General features: G+C 44.4%; 1 protein-coding gene across 1 annotated transcript; it reads right to left on the bottom strand.

Annotated features, from left to right (window-relative positions):
* Window positions 1-1,606: 1,606 nt before the first annotated feature.
* ppp2r2ab (protein phosphatase 2, regulatory subunit B, alpha b) lies at window positions 1,607-14,579 on the bottom strand. The gene is made up of 10 exons (XM_029709240.1): window positions 14,419-14,579; window positions 12,125-12,202; window positions 4,682-4,779; window positions 4,326-4,491; window positions 4,099-4,211; window positions 3,596-3,773; window positions 3,297-3,461; window positions 2,918-3,087; window positions 2,469-2,560; window positions 1,607-2,370 (listed from the first exon to the last, which is right to left on the bottom strand). Exons 1-10 carry the CDS (start codon window positions 14,423-14,425, stop codon window positions 2,091-2,093), a joined length of 1,347 nt encoding a protein of 448 aa, XP_029565100.1. The 5' UTR covers window positions 14,426-14,579; the 3' UTR covers window positions 1,607-2,090.
* Window positions 14,580-14,912: the final 333 nt, after the last annotated feature.

Below are 14,912 nucleotides of genomic sequence, written 5' to 3'. Positions count from 1 at the left end.
TAAAACGGATATTACATTTGTTCCATTTATAAATATGACAAATCTCAGAATGTCTCTGACAACAGAAAACCAAGATTTTCTAAATTTATTTTTTAAAAAGAGACAGCAAGAACTCCCTGGTTGCCAGACTCAGTAAAGTCTCTCCCAAGCAGTTGTAAGGAGTCCTCACTGGGCCAGACAGACTGGTTGTGGATCTAGTAGTGTGTGCAGACACACACACACACAAAAGTATGTGGACATCCCTTCAAATAAGTGAATTTGCCCATTTCAGCCACAGCTGTTGCTGACGGGTATATGAAAATCGAGCACACAGCGAGCAAATCTCCATAGACAAACATTGGCAGTAGAATGGCCTTACTGAAGAGCTCAGTGATTTTAAACGTGGCAGTAGAATGGCCTTACTGAAGAGCTCAGTAATTTTCAACGTGGCACCATTATAGGATGCCACCCTTTCAACAAGTCAGTTTGTCAAATGTCTGCCTTGCTAGAGATGCCCCAGTAAACTGTAAGTGCTGTTATTGTGAAGTGGAAACGTCTAGGAGCAACAACAGCTCAGCCGCGAAGTGGCAGGCCACACAAGCTCACAGAACGGGACCGCCGAGTGCTGAAGCACGTACATATCGTATGTCCTCGGTTGCAACACTCACAAGTTCCAAACTGTGTCTGGAAGCAATGTCAGCACAAGAACTGTTCGTCGGGAGCTTCGTGAAATGGGTTTCCTTGACCGAGCAGCTGCACACAAGCCTAAGAACACCATGTGCAATGCTGGAGTGGTGTAAGGCTTGCCACCATTGGACGCTGGAGCAGTGGAAACGTGTTCTCTGGAGTATGAATCACACTTTACCAGCTGGCAGTCCGACGGACGACCCTGGGATTGGCAGATGCCAGGAGAATGTTACCTGCCTTAATGCATAATGCCAACTGTAAAGTTTGGTGGTGGTGGAGGAATAATGGACTGGGGCTGTTTTCATGGTTTGGCCTAGGCCCCTTAGTTCCAGTGAAGGGAAAACTTAACGCTACAGCATACAATGATATTCTAGACAATTCTGTGCATCCAACTTGTGGCAACAGTTTGGGGAAGGCCCTATCCTGTTTGCGCATGACTATGCCCCCGTGCACAAAGCGAGGTCCATACAGATGCGGTTTGTCGAGATCGGTGAGGAAAAACTTAACGGGCCGGCAGAGCCCTGATCAACACCATCAAACATCTTTGGGATAAATTGGAACACGGACTGCGAGCCAGGCGTAATCAGCCAACATCAGTGCCCGACCTCACTAATGCTCGTGGCTAATGAAAGCAAGTCCTTGTAGCAATGTTAAACATCTAGTGGAAAGCCTTCCCAGAAGAGCGGAGGCCGTTATAGCACCAACTCCATATTAATGCCCATGATTTTGGAATGAGAAGTTTGACAAGCAGGTGTCCACATACTTTTGGTCATGTAGTGTAGGACCAGTCATACTACATGCTCTCAATAGATGTTTTAGACTGTTCCTCTGAGGTGCAGCAGTACACCAACAGCAGCAACAGCTAGGCTCTTTGATAAATGTGTGTCTGAATATTTCTGTGTGTGTGTATGTAAGAGATGGAGGCTCTTGGAGAAGTATGTGGTATGAGAAACAATAGAAACAGAACACCAGTTCTTGTAATTGAATTAAAACAGAACAGTTTGGCAGTTGACTAATAAAAAAATATGACTATGGCACCAGACAATGAGAGGAGGTACTGAAGGGGTAGGGATGGTTCTTGGTGTGTTGGTTTTTCTACTAGCCCTCGACCCCCCCCCAAAGAAAGCGTGCTTGTCAGACATGCATATAAATTAAACGAGTTGCCCTGGGGCTGGGCGATACTGGGCCGGCGACGCACAGATATTGGCACATCACCACCAAAATATCATGGTGAGTGAGCGTCACTGTGCCACAGAGGCTGATGGTGGGCAAGAATATGGTTTCAGTTTTCCATACCTGGAAACTTGGCAAAGTCTGTTTTGTCCAATAACAGGTTAGTTGTTGTTGGCGATGTTGTCACACATTTTGTTCTTGACTAAAATTAAAGGCTGAAGGTAGTGGATGTCTGCCTTCACGGAAAACACCTAGTTCCCTTTGTCCTGGAATATGTAGAGGTTGTTGGTGGTTGCCACGGCGATGATGTTGTCCTGAGGGTGCCAGGCGGTGTGGAGGATTTTCTTGTTGAAGTCCAGGCTGTCTACACTGATCTCGTCCTTCTTCCGCTTCCCGTCGGCACACACCTTGCGGGGCTTCAGGACCTGCCATGGCTTACTGCCCTCCCGGGACGCCTCCAGGGTCACGTCCCGCCTCTGGCCCCGGTCAAACATCCGGAAGAAGTTGTTGTATGAGCCCGTCATCACCACACTGGAAAGGAAAATGAGAGGATTAAAACAAGGAAACGAAAAACCTAGGGCTTGTTATTTTTATGAATACAATTTGAGAACTTGGCAATGAACGTTAACCTGTCATTTCCGTTCCAGCAGCACTCAAACTTGTCAAAGATGCAGTCGTTTTCATAGAGCGAGCACAGCTTACTCCTGAGGTACTCGTGAACCTGCCATGAGGGAAAAAGACAGGCCAGAGCTAATCAACATGGTGTCACATACACTAACCTCAGCGGTCAACTCGGTATTTATGAGTTATTTTGGGTAAAATATTCTGAATAGGAGCGTTAAGATGATTGAAATGGCCTACAAAACAAGTTCAAAGTAAAACACATTTTTTTGGCTTCTCATTTCAGGGTGTGATAGTGCAGCAGTCTGGCAAGAACAGACTTAGTCCCCCTAGTGGACATTATCTGAAGCTACATGCAGGAAATGAGTTGTGGTCAGTCCCTGATAAAAACGTGCACTAAAACAGCCTGTTGACTTTCTCAAACTTCAAGTCTCCACACTCCCTCTGCCAGTCTCACCTGGTACGTCTCCACGGGCCTGTTCTCCATGTTCAGGTCCCAAATCTTGACAGACAGGTAGTCCCGAGTCATCATGTAGCGCCCGTTGTGGCTGAACTTGACGTCTGAGATGGAAGAGATTATCTCAGAGAAGAAGGAGCGGTTACTGGGGTCTTCCGGCTCCTCGAACACTGGAGAGGTCAAGTTAGTTCAAGTTAACTGCTATTAGAGATAATAAGGTGCATGTTGCTGTGCTAGCTAGCCCCCCCCATCTAATGTGAAAAAGATATTCCCACATCTCTAACTATGCAGCGATGTGAATTCAGTCAAGCCATTTTCTAATGGTCAGATGTGAAAACCCCTTATACAGAGGTTGTTGCAGTGGCCACTAGGTACTCACATTTGGAGTGCGTGTCACATAGTGCTGATGCCCTCATGTCACAGAGGCGGATGGTGCCCTTGCTGCTGCTGTAGACAAAGGTGTTGCACTGGTGTGGATGGAACTCAGCTGCTGTAATCACCTCTGTCAGCTCCTCCATGTTGGCTGGCTTTATATCCACAATGTCTGGGAGGGGCTAGAGTCAAGGGGGACTAGCACACCTACTGAGAAGAGATTTGGGACACACCGGGGGTAAACGTAAACACACACCTCTGTCCCTTCCCTCAACCATCCTATAATTAACAGCTGGTCGAGGATACTGAAGCTGCGGTCGGTGATCTCCTGATGCCAGAGATTGATGCGCAGGTCGTCTGCGGATAGATATGTCTCATGGTCACTGTTTATGGAGATGGAGTTGATGTGGTAGGTGTGCGCATTGGCAAACACCCTGCGAGGGCTCGCTTCCACCATGAGGTCCATGGGTCTAAACACAGGCACCTGCAAGGGTACAGAGGGTAGTCAGTGGGTGAGGCTCTAAGGGTATAGACTACACCCACAGTGACTAGTGTTTCTCTATACTATAACTAGGGCCCTATTTTTTTTTTTAAGCAATTATTTGACATGTCCCCCTTTATTTTTGTCAGCTGGTCCAGCACCATCCTCAGATTTTTTGTTGTTGGTGCGTGCAATACTCATTTCTTGATATCTTAAAATACAGAATAAAAAATAAAAATAATTTAAAAAAAATGTACACTGTCACATGATTGCGCAGAACACAGGGCCCCAACTTTAGCCCCTGGCATGTAATTAGCTAAGCACGTACTCGAAGTGCAGTGACAGTGTTGGGGTCTATGTAGCGTCCATCCTCCTCTTTCAGGTTGTAGCCCTCTGGTCGCTTGTCTCGTTCACTGATCTTCCACAACTTTATGGTTTTGTCTGCCAATCAGAACACGGGACTAGATAAATATATTTAACAGATAAACAAAGCTCAGTGATGTGATGGCATGCACGTATAAAAGTGAAAGTTTACCAGAGTGAAAACCGACTGACCGTTAGTGGACAACAGGAACTGAGCTGCGTTCTTCTGGGGCAGCCAGCGGATTTTGTTGATCTTCTCCTCGATCTCTAAACTCTTCAAGTAGTCAAACTCGGGCTCATGGCTCTGGAAAGTACTGTAAACATTGTACTCACTACGGCACTGTGGCTGACTCTTATTCTGTTGGGGGAGAGAAAGGGAATAGATGAAGAGAAAGAAAAAGGTGTAAGGAATGGAGGAGGCAGAGGGGAGGGTAGAAAATGTTAGCTTCATTTGTTTTCCACAACTCCTTTCCATTCAAAAGCAAATAAAAATATAAAATGCTGATTTTGAATTTAAAAACTCCAAACTTCCGGACTTCCAGTCTTACCTCTATTTCCTGCTGAAAGATGACGACCCTGCCACCCTTGTCTCCTGTGGCTAGCAGCTCCCCTGAGTGGTTGAACTCCACGGTAGATATGATGTCGGCTGAACACAAAACAGCTGCAATTAATTTCGATTTGACTTTTATAAGTCATGAGAAAATCAAAATATGGTAGCCTAGTGGTTAGAGCGTTGGGCTAGTAACTGAAAGGTTGCTAGATCGAATCCCCAAGCTGACAAGGTAAAAATATGTCGTTCTGCCCCTGAACAAGGCAGTTAACCCACTGTTCCTAGGCGGTCATTGTAAATAAGAATTTGTTCTTAACTGACTTGCCTAGTTAAATAAAACACAAATTCTACCCAACACAACAGAGACGGCAGTTAGCATGAGACGGCAGTTAGCATTTAACATTACTAGCATTGGATTTGTTTAGAGGTCTATCGGCTATCCAGGAGCTGGAGTCTTAGGGCTGGATGAGTATCTGAGTGGATGTAGGCCATAGCATTCCACTGAGGATGTGATGGCAGACAATGATCAGTAACCAAGTTCCTACAGGCTGCAGCACATTCCCCCAACAGCAGTATGGAGGCTTTTTAGACAAAAGCTGACACTTTAACCCATTGTTGCCCATTCGAGCAGAAAGACAATGCTGAGAAAGGTTGCAGCAGAAGGCCATAGACTGGGCTAAACCCCCTGGGGCATATAAGTGTGTGTATCGTGTTTAAGGAGGCCATGGACACACCACGTTGTTAATGCCCTGAACCCCAACATGTTTTCAGCACTTATTTCCATGACTGATCAAAACTTGTTTTCTCATGACATTCTGGTTCCTCTGAGCAATGTTTGGAATATCGAATCACAATACATATAGAACCACGATAATGGTGAATATTGATATCGCCACCAGTGATTTTATTTGCTACCTCCAATTTTTTGTTTGTTGGTATTAGACAGACTAAAAACACCAGCTCCAAGTGATTTTAATTGGAAATCCATTCAAACTATTCCCACGCCTAATAGAAATGTCATCAAATCAAATGTTAGTCACATGCGCCGAATACAAAAGGTGTAGACCTTAGTAATTATTTTTTCTTCTGCATCATTGATTGTATGTTGTTTTACTCCATGTGTAACTCTGTGTTTTTGTATGTTGTCGAACTGCTTTGCTTTATCTTGGCCAGGTCGCAATTGTAAATGAGAACTTGTTCTCAACTTGCCTACCTGGTTAAATAAAGGTGAAAAAAAAAAAAAAAAGTAAAAGTAAAAGTAAAATGCTTACTTACGTGCCCCTAACCAACAATGCAGTTTCAGAAAAATACAGATAAGAATAACAGATAATAGGTAACAAGTAATCAAAGAGCAGCAGTAAAATAGCAATAGCGAGACTATATACTGAGGGTACCGATAGAGTCAATGTTCGGGGGCACCGGTTAGTTGAGGTAGTATGTACATGTAGGTAGAGATATTAAAGTGACTATGCATAGATGAGAGAGTAGCAGTGGTGTAAAGAGGGGGTGAGGCAATGCAAATAGTCTGGGTAGCCATTTGACTAGATGTTCAGGAGTCTTATGGCTTGGGGGTAGAAGGTATTTAAAAGCCTCTTGGACCTAGACTTGGCACTCCGGTACCGCTTGCTGTGCGGCAACAGAGAGAACAGTCTATGACTAGGGTGGCTGGAGTCTGACAATTTTTATGACCTTTGACACCACCTGGTATAGAGGTCCTGGATGGCAGAAGCTTGGCCCCAGTGATCTCAGCCTCCAGTATTTATGCTGCAGTAGTTTATGTGCCGGGGGGCTAGGGTCAGTCTGTTTCATCTGGAGTATTCTCTTGTCTTATCCGGTGTCCTGTGTGAATTTAAATATGCTCTCTCTAATTCTCTCTTTCTTTCTTTCTCTCGGAGGACCTGAGCCCTAGGACCATGCCTCGGGACTACCTGGCATGATGACTCCTTGCTGTCCCCAGTCCACCTGGCCATGCTGCTGCTCCAGTTTCAACTGTTCTGCCTGCGGCTACGGAACCCTGACCTGTTCACCGGACGTGCTTGTTGCACCCTCGACAACTACAATGATTATTATTATTTGACCATGCTGGTCATTTATGAACATTTTAACATCTTGACCATGTTCTGTTATAATATCCACCCGGCACAGCCAGAAGAGGACTGGCCACAACTCATAGCCTGGTTCCTCTCTAGGTTTCTTCCTAGGTTTTTGGCCTTTCTAGGGAGTTTTTCCTAGGGAGTTTTTCCTAGCCACCGTGCCTCTTTCACATGCATTGCTTGCTGTTTGGGGTTTTAGGCTGGGTTTCTGTACAGCACTTTGAGATTTCAGCTGATATACGAAGGGCTATATAAATAAATTTGATTTGATTTGATTTGATGTATCGGGCCAAACGCACTACCCTCTTTAGAAGGGCGGGGCGATATGGCCAAAATCTCATATCCCGATATAGGTCATTTCATATCCCGATAACGATACATAGCACAATATAGCATATTTCTGTAAATTCAATGAATAAATAGTTTATATAAAATGACCACATGTAAAGGCCTATTTCTTATTACTTTGAATTACTCAACAAATAAAATAAATCAAATGAGTAAGTACCTTATTTAGAACCTGTGCACATTTTTCAATTAAGCATGTAACAAAATGTATAAAATCTAAAAAAGGTAAATAGAAAAAAAAAAAAACCTTTTGAAGATCTGAGGACCCATGCCAAACCTTGTCAGTCTCCTGAGGGGGAATAGGTTTTGTCATGCCCTCTTCACAACTGTCTTGGTGTGCATGGACCATGTTAGTTTGTTGGTGATGTGGACACCAAGGAACTTGAAGCCCTCAACCTGCTCCACTGCAGCCCCATCGATGAGAATGGGGGCGTGCTCAAACCTCTCGACAATCGTCTCCATTGTCTTAATCATATTGAGGAAAAGGTTGCTGTCCTGGCACCACACGGCCAGGTCGCTGACCTCCTCTCTATAGGCTGTCTCGTCGTTGTCTATGATCAGGCCAACATCTGTTGTGTAGTCGGCAAATGTAACGGTGTTGGAGTCGAGCAGTCAAGAGTGAACAGGGAGTATAGGAGGGGACTGAGCAACGCACCCCTAAGGCGCCACCATGTTGTGGATGAGCGTGGCGGAAGTGTTACCTACCCTTACCACCTGGGAACAGCCTGTCAGGAATTCCAGGATCCAGTTGCAGAGGGAGGTGTTTAGTCCCAGGGTCCTTCGCTTATTGATGAGCTTTGAGGGCATTTGTGTTGAACGCTGAGCTGTAGTCGATGACTAGCATTCTCACATAGGTGTTACTTTTGTCCAGGTGGGAAAGGGCAGTGTGGAGTGCAATAGAGATGGCATCATCTGTGGATCTGTTGGGGTGGTATGCAAATTGAAGTGGGTCTAGGGTTTCTGGGATGATGACGTTGATGTGAGTCATGACCAGCCTTTCAAAGGACTTCATGGCCACAGATGTGAATGCTACGGGTCGGTAGTCATTTAGGCAGGTTACCTTAGTGTTCTTGGGCACAGGGACTACGATGGTCTGATTAAACCATGTTGGTATTACAGACAGGGAGAGGATGAAAAATATCAGTGAAGACACTTGCCAGTAGGTCAGCGCATGCTCGCAGAACACGTCCTGGTAATCCATCTGGCCCTGCGGCCTTGTGAATGTAACTGTTTAAAGGTCTTACATCGGCTGCAGAGAGTGTGATAACACAGTCGTCCGGAACAGCTGGTGCTCTGATGCATGTTTGTGTTATTTGCATTGCCTCGAAGCGAGCATAGAAGCAATTTAGCTTGTCTGGCAGGCTCGTGTCACTGGGCAGCTCTCGGCTGTTCTTCCCCTTGTAGTCTGTAATGGTTTGCAAACCCTGCCACATCAGACGAGAATCAGAGCCGGTGTAGTACGATTCGAACTTAGTCCTGTATTGATGCTTTGCCAGTTTGACGGTTCGTCAGAGGGCATAGCCAGATTTCATAAGCTTCCGGGTTAGAGTCCCGCTCCTTGAAAGCAGCAGCTCTAGCCTTTAGCTCAGTGCAGATGCTGCCTGTAAATCCATGGCTTCTGGTACGTAGAACCAGAAGCATACGTACGGTCACTGTGGGGATGATGTCATCAATTAACTTATTGATGAAGCCAATGACTGATGTGGTATACTCCTCAATGCCATAGGAAGAATCCCGGAACATATTCCAGTATGTGCTAGCAAAACACTCCTGTAGCTTAGCATCTGCTTAATCTGACCACTTTTTAAAAAATTGATCTAGTCACTGGTGCTTCCTGCTTTCATTTTTGCTTATAAGCAGGAATCAGGAGGATAGAATGATGGTCAGATGTGCCAAATGGAGGGTGAGGGAGAGCTTTGTACGTGTCTGTGTGTAGAGTAATGGTGGTTGCACATTTAACATGCTGTTAGAAATGAGGTAAAACTGATTTAAGTATCCCTGCATTAAAGTCCCCGGCTACTAGGAGCGCCGCCTCTGGGTGAGCGGTTTCCTGTTTACTTATGGCGGAATACAGCTCATTCAACGCGGTCTTAGTGCCAGCCAGCCTCTGTGGTGGTACGTAAAACAGCTACAAAAAAAATACAGATGAAAACTCTAGGTAGATGGCGTGGTCTACAGCTTATCATGAGATACTCTACGTCAGGCGAGAAATAGCTCGAGACTTCCTTAGATATTGCGCACCAGCTGTTTACAAAATACATAGTCCGCCGCCCCTTGTCTTACCAGACGCCGCTGTTCTATCCTGCCGGCACATCGTATAACCAGCCAGCTGTATGTTGATATTGTCATCGTTCAGCCACGACTCCGTGAAGCATAAGATGTTACAGTTAATGTCCCATTGGTAGTTTAATCTTCCGCGTAACTCGTCGATTTTATTCTCCAAAGATTGCACATTTGCTAGCAGAATGGAGGGAAGTGGGGTGTTCATTTGATCGCCTCCTACTCCTCAGAAGGCAGCCCGCCCTTCGGCCCCTCTTTCTGTCTCCATGCAGATCACAGGATTGGGGTCTGTTCCCGAGGAAGCAGTATATCCTTCACGTCGGGCTCGTCAAAGTCGTGAAAGGAATAAACATTTTTTAAATTTTTTTTTAAAATAAGGATTCTGCTAGTTCATGGTGAGTAATCGCAGTCCTGATGTCCAGAAGTTATTTTCAGTCATAAGAGACAGTAGCGGCAACATTATGTACAAAATAAGTTCAAAAAGTAAAATGCAACAAAACAAAATATATATCTTTAAAACACAAATCGGCAGGGGCACTTAAACGTCTGCCTTCTCCTCCGGTGCCACCTCAAGGTTTGAAATTATTGTTTTAGTCAAATATATCTGTTTGGGCTTCTTCGGTCAATTTGCAGTCTACAAATAATTGACAAATCATGTTCCGGGCCCCTGACCAGTGAAAATTTCACCCTGTGGCTAATCTAGTTGTTGATCCCTGCCATCCATCCATATGCCCAGTGCCAGGGTTTTTCTTTATTTTTAGTATTTTCTACATTGTAGAATAACAGTGAAGACATCAAAACCTTGAAATAACATGGAATGACACAGTAATCCCCTGACAAAAATAAAAAAATAAATAAGTGTTCAACAAATCAAACTATATTTATATTTGAGATTCTTCTAAGTAGACACCCTTTGCCTTGATGACAGCTTTGCACACTCCTGGCATTCTCTCAACCAGCTTCATGATGAATGCTTTTCCAACAGTCTTGAAGGAGTTCCCACATATGCTGAGCACTTGTTGGATGCTTTTCCTTCACTGCGGTCCAACTCATCCCAAACCATCTCAATTGGGTTGAAGTCAGGTGATTGTGGAGGCCAGGTCAACTGACACAGCACACCATCACTCTCTTTCTTGGTCAAATAGCCCTTACACTGCCTGGAGGTATGTTTTGGGTCATTGTCCTGTTGAAAAACAAATGGGATGGCATATCGCTTCAGAACGCTGTGGTAGCCATGCTGGTTAAATGTGCCTTGAATTCTAAATAAATCACAGACAGTGTCACCAGCAAAGCACCCCCACACCACCAAGCATCACATTGGAAACCACACATGCGGAGAGCAGCCGTTCACCTACTCTGCATTGCACAAAGACAGTGGTTGGAACCAAAAATCTCAAATTTGGACTCCAGACCAATGGACAAATTTCCACTAGTCTAATGTCCATTCCTCGTGTTTCTTGGCCCAAGCAAGTCTCTTCTTATTGGTGTCCTTTAGTAGTGGTTTCTTTGCAGCAAGTCGACAATGAAGGCCTGATTCACACTCTCCTCTGAATAGTTGATGTTGAGATGTGTCTGTTACTTGAACTATTTGGGCTGCAATTTCTGAGGCCGGTAACTAATGAACTTATCCTCTGCAGCAGAGGTACCTCTGGGTCTTCGTTTCCTGTGGCGGTAATCATGAGAGCCAGTTTCATCATAGCGCTTGATGGTTTTTGCGACTGCACTTGAAGAAACTTTCAAAGTTCTTGAAAATGTTCCGGATTGACTAACCTTCATGTCTTAATGTAATGGACTGTCGTTTCTCTTTGCTTATTTGAGCTGTTCGTGCCATAATATGGACTCTGTCTTTTACCAAATCAGGCTATCTTCTGTATACCACCCCTACCTTGTCACAACAACTGAATGGCTCAAACTCATTAAGGAAAGAAATTCCATAAATTAACAGGCACACCTGTTAACTACTTCATGAAGCTGGTTGAGAAAATGCCAAGAGTGTGCAAAGCTGTCATCAAGGCAAAGGGTGGCTACTTTGAAGAATCTCAAATATAACATAATGTTATTTTTCCACTACTTGGCTGTGCCTGCACCAAAACTCCAGTGTTTTCCCCTTCATAGCTTGTTCTCCCCTTCATAGCTTGTTCTCCATCTTTTTAAATAGGGAGCCAATTTTTCTTCTGCACTTATTTCATTGACTGATCAAAACCCGTTTTCTCAAGGCTCTCTTGTCCCTCTGCAGCAGACATATGGTAAGCAATGTGTTTGGAACATCGAATCACAATAGAAATCACAGTATGGAATCGCAATACATATCCCATTGGCACCTAAGTATCGTGACAATATCGCATTGTAAGGTCTCTGGCAATTTCCAGCCCTAGCGTACAGTGCACCATACTGGATGTTCAGAAAGACTATGTCAGCATGAGGCTACAGGACAAAAGACAAGAGAAAGCAGCAAGCAAGCCATTGTGTCAGAAATTGACTACGCAGCCACTCTTACATATAGCACTGGACTGTCTGCGAGGCTAGCAGTGTAACATTTAGGGAGAAGAGAAGTCATGGGTGACCGCCAGGGAATGAAAGATAACTGGACAAGCGTGTTGCATTGAGTACTATTTATCCAGCACAACATAACTTATTGTGAAATATGAATAAATACTAGGAAGCCATGATGATTCTGCAACAACTACTGCCACTGTCTATGACCTGTGAAGAGCTCTTACCTTCGGCAACGTCGTCATCAATGGCCCCCTTCACCTGTGAGAAGCACCACTGCACATCACTGCTCCCACCTCCAGCTCCTGAATGGCAGAATTACATTTACTGATCGAGATATTTCATGACTGGTTATGTTACAAATCTGACAGTGACCTGACTATTGCCACGAAAAACTCTGTGTACAGACAGACACAAAATGAGGTGTCTTGGTCCCATCTTGTGCATTAAGCTCATTTGTCTTTCATAACATCTGATACTACATGGACTGACAACAGTCAAAATGAACACCAAGGGCCTTAGGAGTCCTTGGAGACCTATGACTGTACTTCCACAGTCTCTTGATAATACACTTGTTAAGAGAGACCCCTCTCAGGCACAGCTTAATAAGATAATAAATAATTACGTGGGTGCTTATTTGCCCTACAAGAAATTTGTTTTTTGCATATCCCAACTTACCCTGAGAAACCCTCGGAGTGGGGTCAAGGCCAGAGTCTGCCATTATCAACAGCAACACTGGAGGAATTAGGGTTAAGTGCCTTGCTCAAGAGTACATTGACAACTTTTTCACTTCGTCGTTTCGGATATCTGAACTTGCGACCTTTCGGTTACTGGCTCAACACTGTAACCACTAGGCTACCTGCCACCCTCAACAGCTGTTAACGTCAAACATCATACACTAGGTCAAGGCTGGGGAAATACTACTACAGTACTATATAATGGATAAGGAATAGACATTTCCCACAGAGGCATATATAACCATTGAAACAGGTTAACTAGTGCTAGCCCGTCTCTCTGGCTGGGTTATTATAGGTAAAGCATCCCGACAGGTTCTCGATAATAATAAACAGTAACTGCACAGTGAAACATGTTGAGTTGTACATTTCCACAAGTAATAATTTATGTTATTGCACAATGGAACTGGTTAGATTTGTTGATAAAACATGTCTGGGATGTAGTGTGGTTGGGTGTGTGTTAACTGCAGGAGGAGCAGGTATGACTAGAATGTTGTCAATGTAGAGGGTGAAGCCTAAATGTCCCATCAATAAAAGACAATGGGAAACCTCATACATCTAGCTTGTAAATTGGCTGACTACAAGTGATCACAATTGTAAGAGTGCTAAATTAGGTTGTCATCTGCAAAAAGTGATACAAGCACCATGGAGCCCTCTGTCAACAAGTAATGCCTTATCCCATCATTAGGGCTCCTGAGAGGCGCAGCAGTCTAAGGCACTGCATCTCAGTGCTAGAGGCGTCACTACAGACCCTGGTTCGATTCCTGGCTGTATCACAACCGGGCATGATTGGGAATCCCATAGGGCAGCGCACAATTGGCCCAGCGTCGTCCGGGTTAGGCCGTCATTGTAAATAAGAATTTGTTCTTAACTACCTGTATAAATAAAGGTGAAAAAAAAAAAACAAAAAAAAAAAACTCACTTGCTTAGTTAAAAGGTTAAATACAATAAATTAGACAACCACTGCAATAGAAGCTGGAAAGTAGACAATTCTATATTTAGAGCGCTGTATACTTTCGACACACTGAATCTCATGCATAAACTGAGTCATAGATGGTTAGCATTGATTTCAGCCAAGTCATTATTGGCCCACCTAGCAATGCAATCCCAGCCTGAGGGAAATGGCACGGTGATCTTCATGTTCAAGCACACATAAATATTAAAGCAAAGCCCACATCCAGCAATATAACCGTGACTCATGGCTAAATCGATGATGTTGGTGGTGTGGCATTAAAGGTGGACATCGTAACGTTACAGGTGCAAGGTGCCGTTCGGAAGAAGCCAGTCATCATCCACCCACCCCACCATCTTTCACATCAAGACTCCCGCTCAACTCGCCGGTCATGCTAGCGCGACAGTGCCACATTAGGGATAATTTAGCTACCAGTAGTATTACCAGAAATACTACTTGGCTGGCTGGCTAACTCACTAAAAGGAAAGTATGGGCTTTGGCATAGTTAGGTAGCTAACGTTACAGCTTCAAACTAACAGTTTGCATTAAATAACAGCGATGAATATTATGTGACTGAGAGGACCGTGGGGCTAACTATAACTTAGCCACATCTAGCTAACGTTAGCCTGTGAAGTTGGACGTCCCCAGCGAAGGTGATTGGTGAGGCCCAGTGACACATGAGTTAGGTAGCTTTAACAATGAGTTAGCTAGACTTACATATACGTCTAAATACAGCATTGTATATAACTAGCTGGTTAAGGTCGCTAGCCAACGTTATTACCGCCGGTAGATTTACTAGCAGCTAGTTAGCTAACGCGTTACTATTTCCATTTACCTGCCATGGCTAGAGGGATTCCCGGGCTTGTTTGTCAGGTTTTGACTCGTGCAAGCGGTCTCTCAAATGAAGAAACTGAATCCCGAGACGTTCTGGCTTGTTCACTCACACCCTCCCCGACAAGTCTTCCCACCCTTCCGACACCCACCATACACAGACAGTTCAAAATGGCGCTATCGCATCCCACATGACATCATCATAAACCGCCTCTTCTTGAGTGGAAACGGTGGGCGTATAACCAGAGGGGACACACCCACTGATGGGACGCACGGTTCTTATTATCATATATATTATTTAGCATCCTGGTGACGTCCATAACCTTACCCATTGCCCCAATCTATAATGAGCCTTTGGCTGATCAGTGGGCAACGGCCGGCCCCTTACCAAGATGGGCAAGCCCAGTTTTCTGATAGGTTGAATTGAGGTCGGGCAAAATCAGATTCAAAGTGATTATTATATATGTTCTTAAAATATATGATCATATATTTGAATAT

This window comes from Salmo trutta, chromosome 23 (assembly GCF_901001165.1).
Source record: "Salmo trutta chromosome 23, fSalTru1.1, whole genome shotgun sequence".
Classification (NCBI taxonomy): Eukaryota; Metazoa; Chordata; class Actinopteri; order Salmoniformes; family Salmonidae; genus Salmo; species Salmo trutta.
This window is presented reverse-complemented; position numbering and strand designations above follow the sequence as displayed.

Coding starts and splice junctions, on each gene's coding strand:
- ppp2r2ab (XM_029709240.1), bottom strand. Junction 4,780..12,124: donor TGATGACGACGTTGCCGAAG/GTAAGAGCTCTT, acceptor TTTTGTGTTCAG/CCGACATCATATCTACCGTG. Junction 3,774..4,098: donor ACACTGTCACTGCACTTCGA/GTACGTGCTTAG, acceptor GTACCCTTGCAG/GTGCCTGTGTTTAGACCCAT.